Genomic DNA, 14,832 nt, shown 5'->3' with positions numbered 1-14,832 from the left:
GTACAGTCAGTACAGCATTGCTTTATCATCTTTGCTGTCACTGGTGGACCCTTTGCTTGACCAAGATTACTGGATAACAATGGAGATACTGTACCTCACCTGAACTGCCTGAGATTTTAGTTTAGAGGAAAACCGATGCATATGTAACTGTATGAAATGCCTGGTGACTCCGGTCACGTGAATGAGTCAAGCTGCAGCATGGTACAGTAGTTGTGTGGGGAAAAAAGCAAAATGCTTGCTATCAAATGGAGGACAAGAAAGGCGTCTGCCTCCTCACCACTGTTCACAATGCAGCAACCAATCATTGTTCTTGTCCCGGGAAATTTGGATGGCACTATTCTGTGCGCTGTGGTAGGCTATAGTAACACAACAAGGCGGTGTTGATCGTGCAGGTCAGGCACTGACGTTCCACCCTCTCATAAACAAGCAACAGAGAAAATATTACAAGAAGAATTCTTCGAACATCTGCTGGAACAGTGCCAATGGTGACTGCTTCAAAACATTACACGAAGCATGTATACTAAATCTGCATCAATTCAGCAGTGGACACATACCTTTGCTAGTGTGGACTTTTTGGTATTTACATGTTTTTGTCACATATAGTAACATTTTTTGGCACTGAAAAAAATTAAACTCTTTTGCTTCAGTTTTCTAAGGGTAAACATAATGCTAAGGAGGCTACGTGACGCCAGATATCTGTGTGTGTTAAATGCATTGAGAGCATGGAGTGACTGTAGGGTCTCGTGACAAACAAAAAATCTATTTGACCAGATACCAATTCATACTTTAATTTAAAGTTATTTTTTATTAGATCACAGTGTCGTTTCTGTATGTGCAAGTTTCAAGACCCTTTTTTTTATACCGTACTATAAGAACAACTGCTTTGTATGAACTGGACCTTGCTGGTTTCTTTTAATTTGAGATGTCTTTAACCTTGTGGGCATAGGCATTCCTCAGCAACATTCTGCAACCATTCAGGATCCTTCTAAAATTTTAAAGGTGCAAACCAGTTGGTTTGTCGTCTGGTGGGTGCGGCAATGCGTTATCAGTGCATGTTCCCAACCTTCTTTTCTTCCAAACCAAGACAGAAGAAAAGTTTCAGAAAAATGGAAGGATTGCTGAATCTCTATTTAACTATTATTAAATCTGCTATTGTTGTATTTAATTTCTGAGCTGTTATAAATGCATAAATTAAAAAGCACATGTTTCTTCAATTGTGGCAGAGACAACCAGTTGTCATCATTATACTTTCATTGATGTTAGCAGCCTTGCAAACAAGAAGAAATAGAAAGGAATCAAGATGGGACAATGTTCAAAAAACTAATCAATCTGTGTGACAAGACACATTTACAACAGAAAGAAATCAATATGTCTGTGATTGCAAACAAGGGCACAGGTAAATTTTCATTTTGCTTCGTATGATCCTTATGTATGGCCTGAAAAACTATTTCCCCACTCATATTTCAAAGAATACCCATTAATGTATGGGAGATTGATGGGGCATTGGGTAATACTATTGACTCATGAATCCAGCATCCTGTATTTTGGACTTAAAAGCCTAAGTGTGCCAGTTCACTTTCCGCCTGCAAGCTGATATGTAACCTTAAGTAAGTCTTTGACTGTGCTCCCACAAAAAACAAAATCTGTAAATACTAAACTTGTAAGTTGTGATGGCTCAAGGATTAGACATACTTGGAACAATAAGATTAGTAAAGTTTATATGACTTGCTGAGTGTCAGAAAGTGAAACACTTTCATTGTAAATGTATTTCAGCTTTTACTTACTTGCCCATATCTAGAGCCTTGCATCCTTACTAACTCAGTCTATAAAAATTATTGTATCCATATTATAACCCACTTAGTCAACCTAAATCTTCATGTCCTCACCTTCACCAAAACCGGGTTTTGTTTAAATAGAAGCTTTTAACCCTAAATGAACACTTTCTTTCACGAATATATAGCTGCATGGTTCTACCTAAAAATTCTCTGCTTATATACTGTACATCACATTGGTCCTACTTGAACCCCTTTGTCTATATAGAGCTTGGGGTGTCCAGGACTATACTATCATCTCTACGAAGAGCTTTGTGTAGACCTTACCTGTCACTGTTACATCTATAAAGATCCTATGGCCATACTTAATTAAGCTGCAACAGCAGAAGCCGCAGAGCTAAGCTGAGAACAAAACAGAGGAAGTGGATTTCCGTAGCCCTGCTCTGCTCTATTAACCCCCACCCTGTTCAGAGTGCACCAACTAGTCAATATACCTCACCATGGATCACTCTCTCTGCAAATGCCAAGTACTTTAGCTGCACCCCATTCAAACTTTAGCTACATCCTTGCCCAGTCTCAGAGTTCCTATCATATTATTTGAATTAACCTAACACTTGATGGATGCCAAGCACCATTGCCACACTGATATAAAATGAAGTCCCCATCCTTAGAATTTTCACAGATATTAAATGAGAACAGTCTGTTTGAGAGGCTTTATTGTTCAAAATGTAGATCAAAACACAACTTTCTTTTTTATATTTGAGATGCACAATTTCAGAATTTAATTCATTGTAGAAATACGTAATCAGCTGAAGCATTCAAAATATTTTTCGTTTATTTTTCTGAGCTTGCTTCGTTTCCTTTACTGGTGTCTGGATAGCTGGACACAGGGCGAAATTCAGCCCTAAACAGGATACCAATCCTTCACAGGGCTCACTTAAACTCACTACTACAGGATAAATTCTGAGTCACTAATTAACCAAATTATAACAAAGAAAATGAGACTTTCTAGAGAAACCCAACAAGAATACTGACAGAATATGCAAGAAGTGCAACAGAGACTGGGCTAGGAATGGTCAACGTGTTCCTAGAATTGAGAGTTTAACTTATATAATACTAATTTAATGTTCAGAGAAGAACAGAGATACTTCACATACTATGTCTCAATTATCTTGTAATCTGTTTACTGGGTGAAACGGATGCACACTGAAAAACCCACAACCTTATAAATGGACTAAGTGGTAAACAGCAATAAAAGTGGATCATCAAGCCAGAAAAGTTTAAATGTCTATCAGGGAGCACAAGGGACCTGTTGAAAGTTTACTGCTCCAAAAAAAAGATGAAGGAAAATCTCCAATCTACTCCCATTCTGCAAGTTGAGAAATGGATACAAATAAGCCATTCAATGAGAAGCACTGTAATGACTCAAGAAGGCAAAGCTGGGCGATGGAAGTCTTGCACTGACGAAAAGCTAAAAAGCATTTTAACATCAACAATTTCAATTTAATTTAAATTAAAGAAACCAGCCTGATAAAAAGTCTTACTTCCGGATTTATAGTAGACACCCTAAGATCAGCTAAATTCAAATCAAAAATTCACAAATATAAATGACTGCTTTGTCATAATGTTTTTCAAAAAGACTTGACATTTAATTCAAACCAGCACACTTGGTGCAGATTTTTGTTCCTCATTAAATGGAAACAGAGCAGACAGGCACAAACATGCAGAACTGCCCTCACATTCTCGGTAAAGAGATTCAGGGGAAATCATTCAGCCTTGCAAGATGAAAATCTCAACTGCATGCATGAGGATTTGCACGTCAGTATGTTTCCAATCTCAAAACTTTCATTTGGACAGTCAAATTTGTTTTCTAAGAGGTTTTCAGTAACCTTCTGCCTAAAACAGGAATCCCAACTCTATCAGCCTGCTAGTGCATTCCACAGACAGACAGCATTCTGATTGTTTTACAATTCAAATTGTTTTAAACATTTTTTGCTTTCTTACTGAATTTATTTTCCCTTTATTCATAAACAGATAAAATGGATTCTCACTCTGCTACAATCTGACATTTTTTTTTTATCTCAGAAGAAGTAAACTAGCCAGGAGGTAGAGAGGTAGAGAAAATGTACATTTCTGCTTCACTGAAGGTAAATATTAACTTATAAAAACAGTTTGTAGCAACTCAAATTCTAAACGAATAAACGGTAAAACAGCACTTGTTCATTAAACAGAACCCCCTGCCGAGATTCAATGTGAAAAGTTCACACATTCTAATGACCAGCATCATATCTCTCAGGCTGAAATATTAGTACCTTGACAAACAGCACAAAAAAAAAAAACCCAAACACACACAAGAAGTCGTGAAGGGCAGACTTGACATCTTTCATATGGCCAGCCTGACTGTGTAATGCAGTACATACCTGTGTGGCTTGCCCACGGCTCTGCCCAGGGTATCGTCTCCTCAGTGCTCTTCTGCACAGACTGAAACCCTCACAGCCACACTGCCAGCACAGCTCATGCACAGCACACACTTTCCTGTCTTACAAAAAACCTGCCTTACTGCCTTAAACAATGTGCCTGCAGAGGAAATAATGATTAAGAAATTGAAACTAACAGGCCTTACCCTTGTACTAGACTTGTTTAATCTCCTGGTGGGTAGGGTATGGCGGGGGGGTGTTTAAATCTCCAATGATTTGATCTACAGCTTAACAGAAATGCTTGCATTAATCAGACTGAAGGGAACAGATGGCTATAGGCCCAATAACACAAAACAAAGAACATCAGAAATATGTGAAACAGAGGTTTCTGAAACACTGAAAGCCAGCTACAGCGACCGATTGTAAATTTTATGCAATGAAAAACGAAGGAGTTACAAAGTGAAAAAATTATTTAATGAACTATTTTTAATTGACTACAGTTTACAATTGTCAGCTTGTAATTGCCATATTGAAACCTATATATTTAAGTTTTCAAAGTACAAGAAGCAAATATAAACTGATATTACGTGGAGATTTCTAGATAAAGTCCAAAGGTACAATAGTCAAAGACAGCCTATCCTACTGGAACCTACAGTATAGGAAGATTCACAAAAGAGAGTGGTTGTCACCCATTGCACTCATAACCATAACATTCATTTATTCATTCATTTAGCAAATCTCTGTATTCCAATATGGTGTCACATCAGTCCCACCAAGAAAAGAACCAACCCTGGACAGGGTGTCAGTCCACCTAAGAGTACAGATTCACTCCAGCCACTATAAAGTCAACAATGAACCTAAGCTGCATATCTTCAGAGTAATGGAGGGAGACTAAAATATTACTATTACATGTTGAAATGTAAGTTTAAGTACAAGGAGATTCTTACTTGCATGTCTCTTAAAGAATATTGGCAGGTGAATGGTAGGTTAGACAAATAAATAAATCCAACTCTAGACAATGAATACATCAGCAAACACATTAGACCACATCAAAATAATATATGAGCAAAGTCAATTAAATGAAGTTGTGAGTATGATTATCAATGGCTGTCTCATGAAAAGTCTAAAACCTGTTATTGTACAGTGGTGCCAGTGCAAATAGTCTGACATGACTTTCCAGAATGGTGGAAGGGGAAAACGACTGTGCAAGATGGCTATGGCCTCTAATAATACCATTTGCCTATCTATGGAAGTGTTTGTGATACATGTAAAAGACAGAAGACCAGGCTGATCTGAAGTACAGTCCACGTCGGCACAGCAAAAAAAAATACAAACAGCACAAAGAAAGTGACAAAAAGATTTAAAAAACACAATGCCATCCTCACCTTGATATAACCTCAGGTGGAAACTACCTTCTAAATGAAGTATGAAACAAAGACAGCTTATATTTTAGGGACATCATTCATTACTTAATGGAGCTTCTAAATCAAATGTGATCAAATATTGAGGCTTACATTTACAGACATGTAACTTGAAGCTGATAAACCTAGTAGCACTTTTATGGAAGCTGATGCTAATGTGAAAGGCACTATACAATAAACGTAGAGAAAGCATATCACAGAGTGCCTAGAGAGGTTGACAGATGAGATTAAACAGGAGACCCTGTGTACTATGATGTTTGCTGATGACATTGTGATCTGTAGCAATAGTAGGGAGCAGGTTGAGGAGACCCTGGAGAGGTGGAGATATACTCTAGAGAGAGTATCAGGAGTGATTTGTGACAGATGGGTACCAGCAAGAGTGAAAGGGAAGGTCTAAATCAGCGTTTCTCAACCTTTAAGTATTTGCGACCCGAGTTTTCATAACATTTTTTTGAAATGTAGATGCATATTTTATTGTACCTACTTAACTTTTATCAACATTTACCTAACTCTATATTTATTGTTCTAGTATCAGAATGTAGTTTAAGTTAATTTGTTTTGGTTTCAACAGATTTCTTTTCATATTTTTGATTCTTGTTTTAATTTTTTCACATTTTCATGCCCCCCCCAGGGGGGCTCGCCCACAGGTTGAGAACCACTGGTCTAAATGGATGGTGGCATTGGCACAAAGACAGAGACAGAGCTGAGTACATTACAGAGGCCACGCAGGTTGGACAGTTGGGAGACAAAGTCAGAGAGCTGAGATTGTGTTGGTTTGGAGGAGAGATGCTGAGTATATTGGGAGAAGGATGCTAGGGATAGAGCTGCCATGCAGGAGGACAAGAGGAAGAACTAAGTGGAGGTTTATGGATGTGGTGAGAGAAGACATGCATGTGGTGGGTGTAACAGAACAAGATGCAGAGAACAGAAAGATATGGAAAAAGATGATCTGCTGCGGCGACACCTAAGAAGAGCAGCCAAAAGAAGAAGAAAGAAAGATTAAATGATGACTCCTACAAAGGTTAGATATATATGTTATATTATATATTAGACAATTGCCTTTGCTTGATGCCCTAATATTGCTCCCCATTTCCCTGAACTAGATTAAGCAGGTTTGACAAATTAATTCACCTTTTAACAACTGAGTACCACTGCAAAGCAGTGTACACTTACAAGGCAAATGCACAATTATTACCATTTATATTCAAACAGGATAACTGACTCTTTCAGAATTAACACAGTGAGCTGGAGTAGGGGATGAACAGGCAACCCCAAGTCCAATGCCTTAGCCTCTAGGCCATACAGTAGTGTAGCTTCAGCATCTAGCAGCAAAATTACATCATGTTCAAGACAAAAAAAACAGAAGCACAACATTTTGGCAGGTGACCATTAGACAGACATAGAATTGTGCTTTATAAAGATATCTCATTTTGCTTAGCATTAAGCTAAAATATGCCACAATCATAATCTGCCCCACTACTGTTTTGGTTAGCTCACTGCAATTTTACAAGCTAGGATAAAAATAAAAGTAAAACCAATCATCTGTATAGTCTTTAATGCTGCAGCCATACCACTCCAAAGCCCTGGATTTGATATTTGGTCCAGTAATAGCCGTGTAGAGTTTGTATGTTCTCACTACAGCCATGTGGCTTTTTTCCAGACAATCCCGTTTCTTTCCCTATGCCAAAAAATATGCATTTTAGGTGAACTGCTGCCTCTGAATTAGTTGCATGTAATTGAGATTGCACTGTGACGGTATGGCATCCTGTCAAAGATGTAGTTGCTGCTTTGTACAATGCGCTGGGAATTTTTTTTATATATATAAAATCGGGGCACAGTATAATAAAGGGACTTATATTTATAGCCACACAGGGAGAAAGAGGCAGGAACTGAAGTGGCAGCTGTGTGCTTGAAAGCCCAGTATCCAGTCACTGTACCACATTTGAAGATGAAAGACCTGTGTAATTTGTGTGTCATTTTCATAAAAGTTTAACTGAGGGGTAATGGATGCAAATGTGCTCACAGATTATTTTCCAGTTTCTAAGTGGGTATCTTTGGAACCTCAAGAAACAGTCTAGCTTAAAACAGAAACTTCTGAGGCTGCTACAGGCAAAAAGCTGGGTAATTGTTAGGGGGCGGAAGGCGTGAAAGTGAGCATTAATAAAAACCAAACAGAAAAAATGAATACAAACTAAAGTAAAAATCACCACTTTCAGTTTTTTTTCTAGTTGTGAATTTAAGCTTATTTCAAGATCCACTCACCCACACAGAAAACGGTATCCAGACTTTATGGAGGAATGACAGGAGGAAGCAGTTGTGTAGCCTTCATTGCATTGACTCACATGTTTTGCTATACAGATTTTTTGCGAAATAAATATAAGCATATGTGCTCATAATTTAGAAATTAGTTTTCCAAGTTTTCTTTCATACAACTTGCAAATAAAAAAAAATAATGTCAATTATAGAGCCTCCATTCTCCTATGAAGTGCTTTAACCCAGTGGGTTCAGTTTACTGAAGGCATAACAAATATTTCCCAATGGAAGAAAATCTAAAATGCCTCATTGGTACTGCTGCTGGCATTACACCTCACAGCCAGCCTTGAGCCATCTGAGGAGCTCAAATCCATTGCCATAAAAAAGAAAGTTGGTCTACCAAGATCATAATACTCTCCAGGATAAATAGTCTAGTAATGGATGGATGGTATAGAAACTGGAGGGTTTTAAGCAAATCCACTAAAGATACTGCACGTGTAATGGAGACTGCTGGAGGGTATTCTGTGCACCTATAGGTCATATTTCACAATACAGTTGTTCTTTGTTAAGTCAAAATATCAGATCACTTTTAACATGCACATTTATCCTTCGATTACCTGTACGACTTATACAATTTTGAGGTTTTGTTATATTCAATACTGTAATATGCCATTATGTTTAATGCCAGAATGCCGCTTTAACTCTCTTAAATTTCTGGTACTGTACTTACTACGATGGTGACCAAGACTAACCATTCATGTCTTCAGATTGCAAAAATCAAGCCAGGAATATTATACACACACATAGGCATTTAATATATGCATATGAGAAATAAAAATCTTAAAAGCCTTAGAGTTTTACTTTTTATCTTATATTTTTTTTCCTACAACTGCACTACCACTTTCTTACATAGAGCCACACTATATATTTAGCTTTCCCTTCAATTTCAGTTAATGCTTCTGTAAGAAGATGTTATGACAGGACGCACTATTTAAACTGAATGCTTGGTAGTATTGTCCCTTAAAAACAAACATGGGACCAATGGATATGAAATCTGGCAGCAATAGCGGCTGAAGGAAGGTATTTGGGACCTGTTATTATTATAGCAAATGAAAGCTTTACTTTCATGGGTGGTGTGTAATTGTCCAAACGTCTGTAATTTCATTATTTAATCTGGGTATATGTAAAGTGATTATTATTTTATAGGCTCAAGGCAAAGTTTTTTATTTTGTCAATTTGTAAATTTGTGTTTGCTCATATGAGAACCATTTTTCTTTCCCAACATTTGACTTACCTTCCGCATCCAAGTACGTCTGCTCAATTCCTGACATGGAGACTGACTTGGTCAGAGAGACATGGACTGCTGCAGGCAAGCTGCTGTAGGATGGTGGATGCCTCACACGATCCTACGAAAGAAATATAGGTTTAGTAGAGGTGGGTGCAGAGCCAGTCAAGTACTATTGAAAACAGTGATGAGGAGATCTTCCAAAATATCATATTATAGTAATACATGAATCTCCCAGAAAAAGGTTTTGCTTCTCTTCTTTTGGAGTCTAAGCAAAGACAGGGCCAAGTAAAACAGCAGTGGTAGGCAGCAGTAGGACAGCATTGTACACCTTTCACAATCCACAATAGAAGTCCCAGGTGACATCATAATCAAAAAAGTGAATTTGTCTCTCTGATTACCAGCCACTTTCAGAAGATCAATATGACCTCAATAAGAAATGTCATATACTGAAATCCAAGTTTCCTGTTCATCTCTTAGCTTATGATCACGTGAGACATATGAAACAAATGTTTTCTTAGCTAGACCCACGTTAATCCTGGTTCATGTTTGCTAGGAGTAAATATATCTAAAGCAGAGACTGAATGTACAAATCATGGCCCAGTGGAAGACAGTGCTGTTTATTGTACTGAACCTACTGCCAGGATAAACTCTGCCACACTGAACACAAAATGAACCTTAACTTGATTAAGCATTGATCAAAGTCAGAAGGAGCTGCTGTTTGTCCTAAAATCAATAAGCACAAGGCAGAAACCACCCGTGCAACGAATGTCTGGCCACGGGTCACAAGGATGCACCCTGGGTCCAAACAATATGACAGCATGACAGCCTGTCTAAAAAGGATGTAAGGAGCCAGAGTCTCAATGCTATCATCACTGAATAATATTTCTTTAGAGAGTCAACAAGCGTGGCTTGTCCAGCAAAAATAGCAGTTTTTCTTTTCTTCAATTTTCCATTACCCAAAGAGAAAAAGTGAATGCTTGGGCACTTATTTTGTCCCCATTCCTGTGATTTACATCATACGTGTCCGTTATTTTTTTTCTCCAGCTTTTGGAGTTTTTTTTTTGTTTTTTCTGTCCACCCTGGCCATCGGATCTTACTTATTCTATGTTAATTAATGTTGACTTATGTTTATTTTTTATTGTGTCTTCTATTTTTCTATTCATTTTGTAAAGCACTTTGAGCTACATTTTTTGTATGAATATGTGCTATATAAATAAATGTTGATTGATTGATTGGTTGACCATCATATAAAGAAACATAACCACACCAGGGATGAATAACCATCTGTAATAACAGCTTTAGTTATATAAATATAACATTCTAAAACTTGTTAATGTTCATGGTCAGAGGGAGCCAAAGTTTATCCTGGCAGCACAGGACACAAGGTAAAAACCAGCAAGTGGAAGCCAGTTCATTTCAGATTCCATTCATGCATAGACACACACACAAACACACTTTTATATTGGAGTTTCCAGTTAAGCTAACAACCAAGCCTTTTGGATGCGGTGGGAAAAGTAGAATATAAACAATGAAAACCTAAGTGGACACATGGAGAGAATGTGTAGACCTACACAGAGACTGACAGGTCCAGGTTTGGTGTACAGGACGCTGAATCTGTAAGGCTGCAGCACTAACCAGTGGGTTATCATGCCACCTAATTCTCAGTATGTTAAAATATCATGGGTATGGATTTTGAAGCTAGCCCAAACAACCTGGGGTCAAATTCTGACACTCCCAATCAACAGTGCCATTGACTCGATGTCCAATCAGTCTAACTGGCTTCTTGAGGCTGAGTAAATGACATCACTGTCCACTGCACCATAACAGTCCCTTAAGTCTAATGCCCTTTTGGACAGGAATAGTTTTACGCCAGGAGGTGTGAAGTAAAGTTACTGGAGGACCAACAGTAACTGCTCAATCCCAGCTACAAAGACAAGTGCAGTAAGGGCAAAAGATATCAATCACATAGCCACCAATTATATATTAAAAAAAATGAAATGTTTGGACACAGCATCCAAAACAAAGAATACTAATCAAAGATTCCCTAATGAAGAAAACAGAAATTTATGTATGAGGTTAAAGTGACAGATTCAGAAAGACATGGCTCACAATGGTGATGTCACCACCTTTAAAGTCAAGAAAGAGCTTCAAGTATTGTGGACTCATTGCCACTTGTTCTCTAGTGTAGGAGCTACAGCCATGGCTCCAAGCTGCTTATGGGAAGGTGTCTTTCTGATTCCCCCCCCCCATGTCCTAAACACCATAAGGAAGACCTAATCCAAATTGGAGACTTAGGAAAGAACAAAGCCAGATGGGCAAGTATGAGGCTGTCACTCTTCTGCAGTAGTGCCATTGATGCTATGCTCACAAATAAAATAAAGTGTTAACATTTATGTATATTGTGAAAAGAAAGTCAATTTCTAGGGGTTCTTTCTGCAAAGTAATTATTGATGACTGAGCAAAAGATTCCATTTACAGCACACAGTAAACACTGTTGTAGTCGGCGACATCAGTAAAGCGATCAGCTGGGAACTCACCTCCATAACCAGAAAGTCTGCACTCTCTGATCCCACTTCCTCTTCAGACAGTGACAGCAGTGACTCTAACATCTCACTGCTGTCGATTATTGGTGTCCTGCGAGGGTCACGACCTGCCTTTATCATCTTCATCTCTTCAGGACCAAGCCTTTCTAAACTCACACTAAAAACATAAAGAAAAAGAAAAGAAGAATAAGCCCCTTGTCTATTTTGCCAGTCTTCAAGTTGTTGTTGAATTTGTTGTTATCCAATAACAAAGGAATGGACAGTAAGGTACACGTCAGTGGGTAGATACAATAAAAATCCAGTTGCCAGCTTGCGCCAGGAGATCCACTTGCACTCAAGTTCAACAATCCAACTGAGCTTGTGCTCACATTCTAACATCCTGATCTTCTGAAGCCTTGTGCACTTTGAAGTGTGTTTAATCATGATAAAGCCAAACTTTTATTTGCTGACTTAGCATGTATTCCTTCTTTCCAAATTTCACTTGCTTGCGGCGGTCCCTCACCTTAGTTCTGGATACCACACCACGAGGCAAAGCAGTCAGTCATTTATTACAGACGACTCAGAACAAGTTCCCCAAACAGAAATAATATGTACTCTGCAGCTGCTTTGTTACTAGTGGCTTTTCTTTCACTTTGAGAGTGTGACTGCACTCATCACAAGTACAGAAGGAGTGGCTTCAGGTTGCCTGTATATGACGCGTTATAACCAGGGGATGTTTTTCTACCACTAAACTGCTCTGTGTGGAAGGTCTGTCTGTCTCATGGGATGCCTCCTCTTCTCTCTGTCACTAATACTGCTTCATCTTTACTTAGAAGCTTTGGGCCTCTGTGCTACTTGCTCTATTCCCTTATTAACTAATTAAACTGAGTGAGCAGAGCCCCAGGAGAAAGAACCACATGCACACACTTGCACATGCTGCAAGTGTTCTACACATCACATGCTGCCCATTTCATTTTCTTTTTACTTTAGCCAAAAGACACTGAAGTCGCAAAGTGTATCGTGTTCCCCAGACACCAAAAAGGACTTTGCCTTTCTCATTTCCTTGAAAGACATGCTATTAAACAATTTGCTCAGCAGGTCATTGTGACAATTAAAGTGTAAGGATTATCTGCACTTTGGTCACTCAAGTACAGCAGTGGACATTTAGTGTCCAAGATGTGAGAGAAATACTCTTAATAATTCTACATCATTTCTGTAATCTTTAAGCCAGTGGACAGGCACCCATGGGAAAATGCCTCTCTATCTTTTTTCAACTTATGTGTGACCATCAATAATGCCCATTTTGTTATTTTTAATAGTAATAACACAATTTCATAATGTGCTGCTGGTGACAGACATAAGCGGGTTGATTGCAGACTGCAAGGACATCCTGGGTTCTAGAAGAAAATTGTGCCATACATGACGAGGAATCATTTACATCTATTCACCCATTTAGAATCATGTCTGTTTTCCCCAATTCAGGGTATTGGTGGGGAAAAAAAGTCTACCCTAAAACCATGAACCACAAGGCACAACCTTCGGTATGGTTCCCATGAACTGCAGAACACGTTCATATACCCCATATTGATCAATTAAGATTCAGCAATTAAGCAAACATCAATGAGTCTACAACCAAAGCAATCAGACTAGGAATTGAACTCAAGTCCCTAAACTATGAGGCAGCAGGTCATTGCACTATCATGATCTGTGTGTTAATTAAACTGCCTTCTCCTGGACAATATGTAATGATTAAGTATCCTTGAACTGTCCAAATGAACTTAGAATCCTTTGTATCAACACTAGAACAACTTTAAAGTTCACACACACTTTACAAAACACTTCTTCATGCTAATAATTCAACAACAAAGTATCTTAGAAAATCTATTTTTTATATGGGCACAATAGTTTTTGTTCCAGGTACTCCTGCATTCTTCCCATCTGCCAAAGATGTACAGTACATGATAAACAGCAACTCTACACTGGCATAGTATGACTGAGTGCAGGTAGTGCATATGCTTGAGTAAGCACTAAGATGGACTAAACGACCATGCATGCCTGGTTCCTGGTTCCTGCCCTGCCCCAATAATGCGACCCACAACAACACACACACACACTTTTTCTGAATGCTCTAAATCGAAAACAATAGCAACTAATTCTACAGTGATGTTATAACTAAACAGCCCTAAAATCTTTAGGTTCTATACTGACATATGCAGTGACTGGGAACACATAAACCTTAGAATAGCTAAAACAATTTAAAGCAATCAATATTTTTTATTTTAACCCTGTGTGTACATATACTATTATTTTGACAGTCATTTAAAACATCAAAGGCTTAAATACCTCAACAATGGACAGAAAAGTATTGACATTCCCATCTTCATTACTGAGCGCTAACAAGAAGACTGAATCCCATAGATACCCCACTAGAATCATTAAGGCACTGGAACAGGACTTAATCAATAAAGATTTTAGTTCACTATTGTAAGATAAGCTTAAGCCTAATATGTATTGTTGAGCCTCACTTAATGGTGCTTTGGTCTGAAACTCTTACACTGTGACATTTTTAGGATCCCTGATCATAGGGTACCATGTTTGATTAGATTACTGTACTTTCCAGTGTTTTTACCTAGACTGTCACTATTAGGAGCTGTAAAACGCTAAACAAAAATGGCTACACACACATATATTATATATTACCAGTAACAGTGCACTGCACCACACTTGCCTTGAGCATTCATAGTTTTCATCCTCTTTCTCTGTACATTTATTTTTCGTTTGCTCAGAGGTTGATGTGCTTGCTGCTTCCTGAGCAGCTCTTCTTTTCTCCACCCTAGCGGCCTGCTTCTTCTCTTCTTCGGTTGGCATCTTTTTGTGTTGAAACGGATTAAGTCAGTGTTTGTGTTGCAATTACTTAGTACGTTTTCCTTAATTTTTCACTTAAGCTGGCACTTAAATCTTCAATCTGCCTCAAGAATGATTTAAGATATGAAGAGGTAGGGCGAAGTGACGGCAAAGGTGGTAAGGATGAGAACAGCGCCTGTACGCATGTGCCACACGGCCACCCTGCTGGCCGCTGCCGAGAGTTGATTCTACAATAAAATAAGCTAAAGATTAAAGGGTAATAAAAATCATCATCCCAAAAGCGGATAGTAGACG

At 38.4% G+C, this 14,832-nt stretch overlaps 1 protein-coding gene across 2 annotated transcripts in view; it reads right to left on the bottom strand.

Annotated features, from left to right (window-relative positions):
- The window catches only part of arhgef1a (Rho guanine nucleotide exchange factor (GEF) 1a), a 228,888-nt gene that overhangs the window by 196,010 nt on the left and 18,046 nt on the right, over window positions 1-14,832 (bottom strand). Inside the window, exons 3-4 of one of the 2 annotated variants that reach the window (XM_039767009.1) lie at window positions 11,689-11,851; window positions 9,158-9,269 (exon numbers count right to left, since the gene is read on the bottom strand). In XM_039767009.1, coding sequence (XP_039622943.1) covers window positions 9,158-9,269; window positions 11,689-11,851 — 275 coding nt within the window. Of the gene's footprint in view, window positions 1-4,192; window positions 4,252-9,157; window positions 9,270-11,688; window positions 11,852-14,832 lie in introns of those variants that run through there. The other variant, XM_039767028.1, reaches the window with a different exon arrangement.

This window comes from Polypterus senegalus, chromosome 1 (genome assembly GCF_016835505.1).
Source record: "Polypterus senegalus isolate Bchr_013 chromosome 1, ASM1683550v1, whole genome shotgun sequence".
NCBI lineage: Eukaryota > Metazoa > Chordata > Cladistia > Polypteriformes > Polypteridae > Polypterus > Polypterus senegalus.
This window is presented reverse-complemented; position numbering and strand designations above follow the sequence as displayed.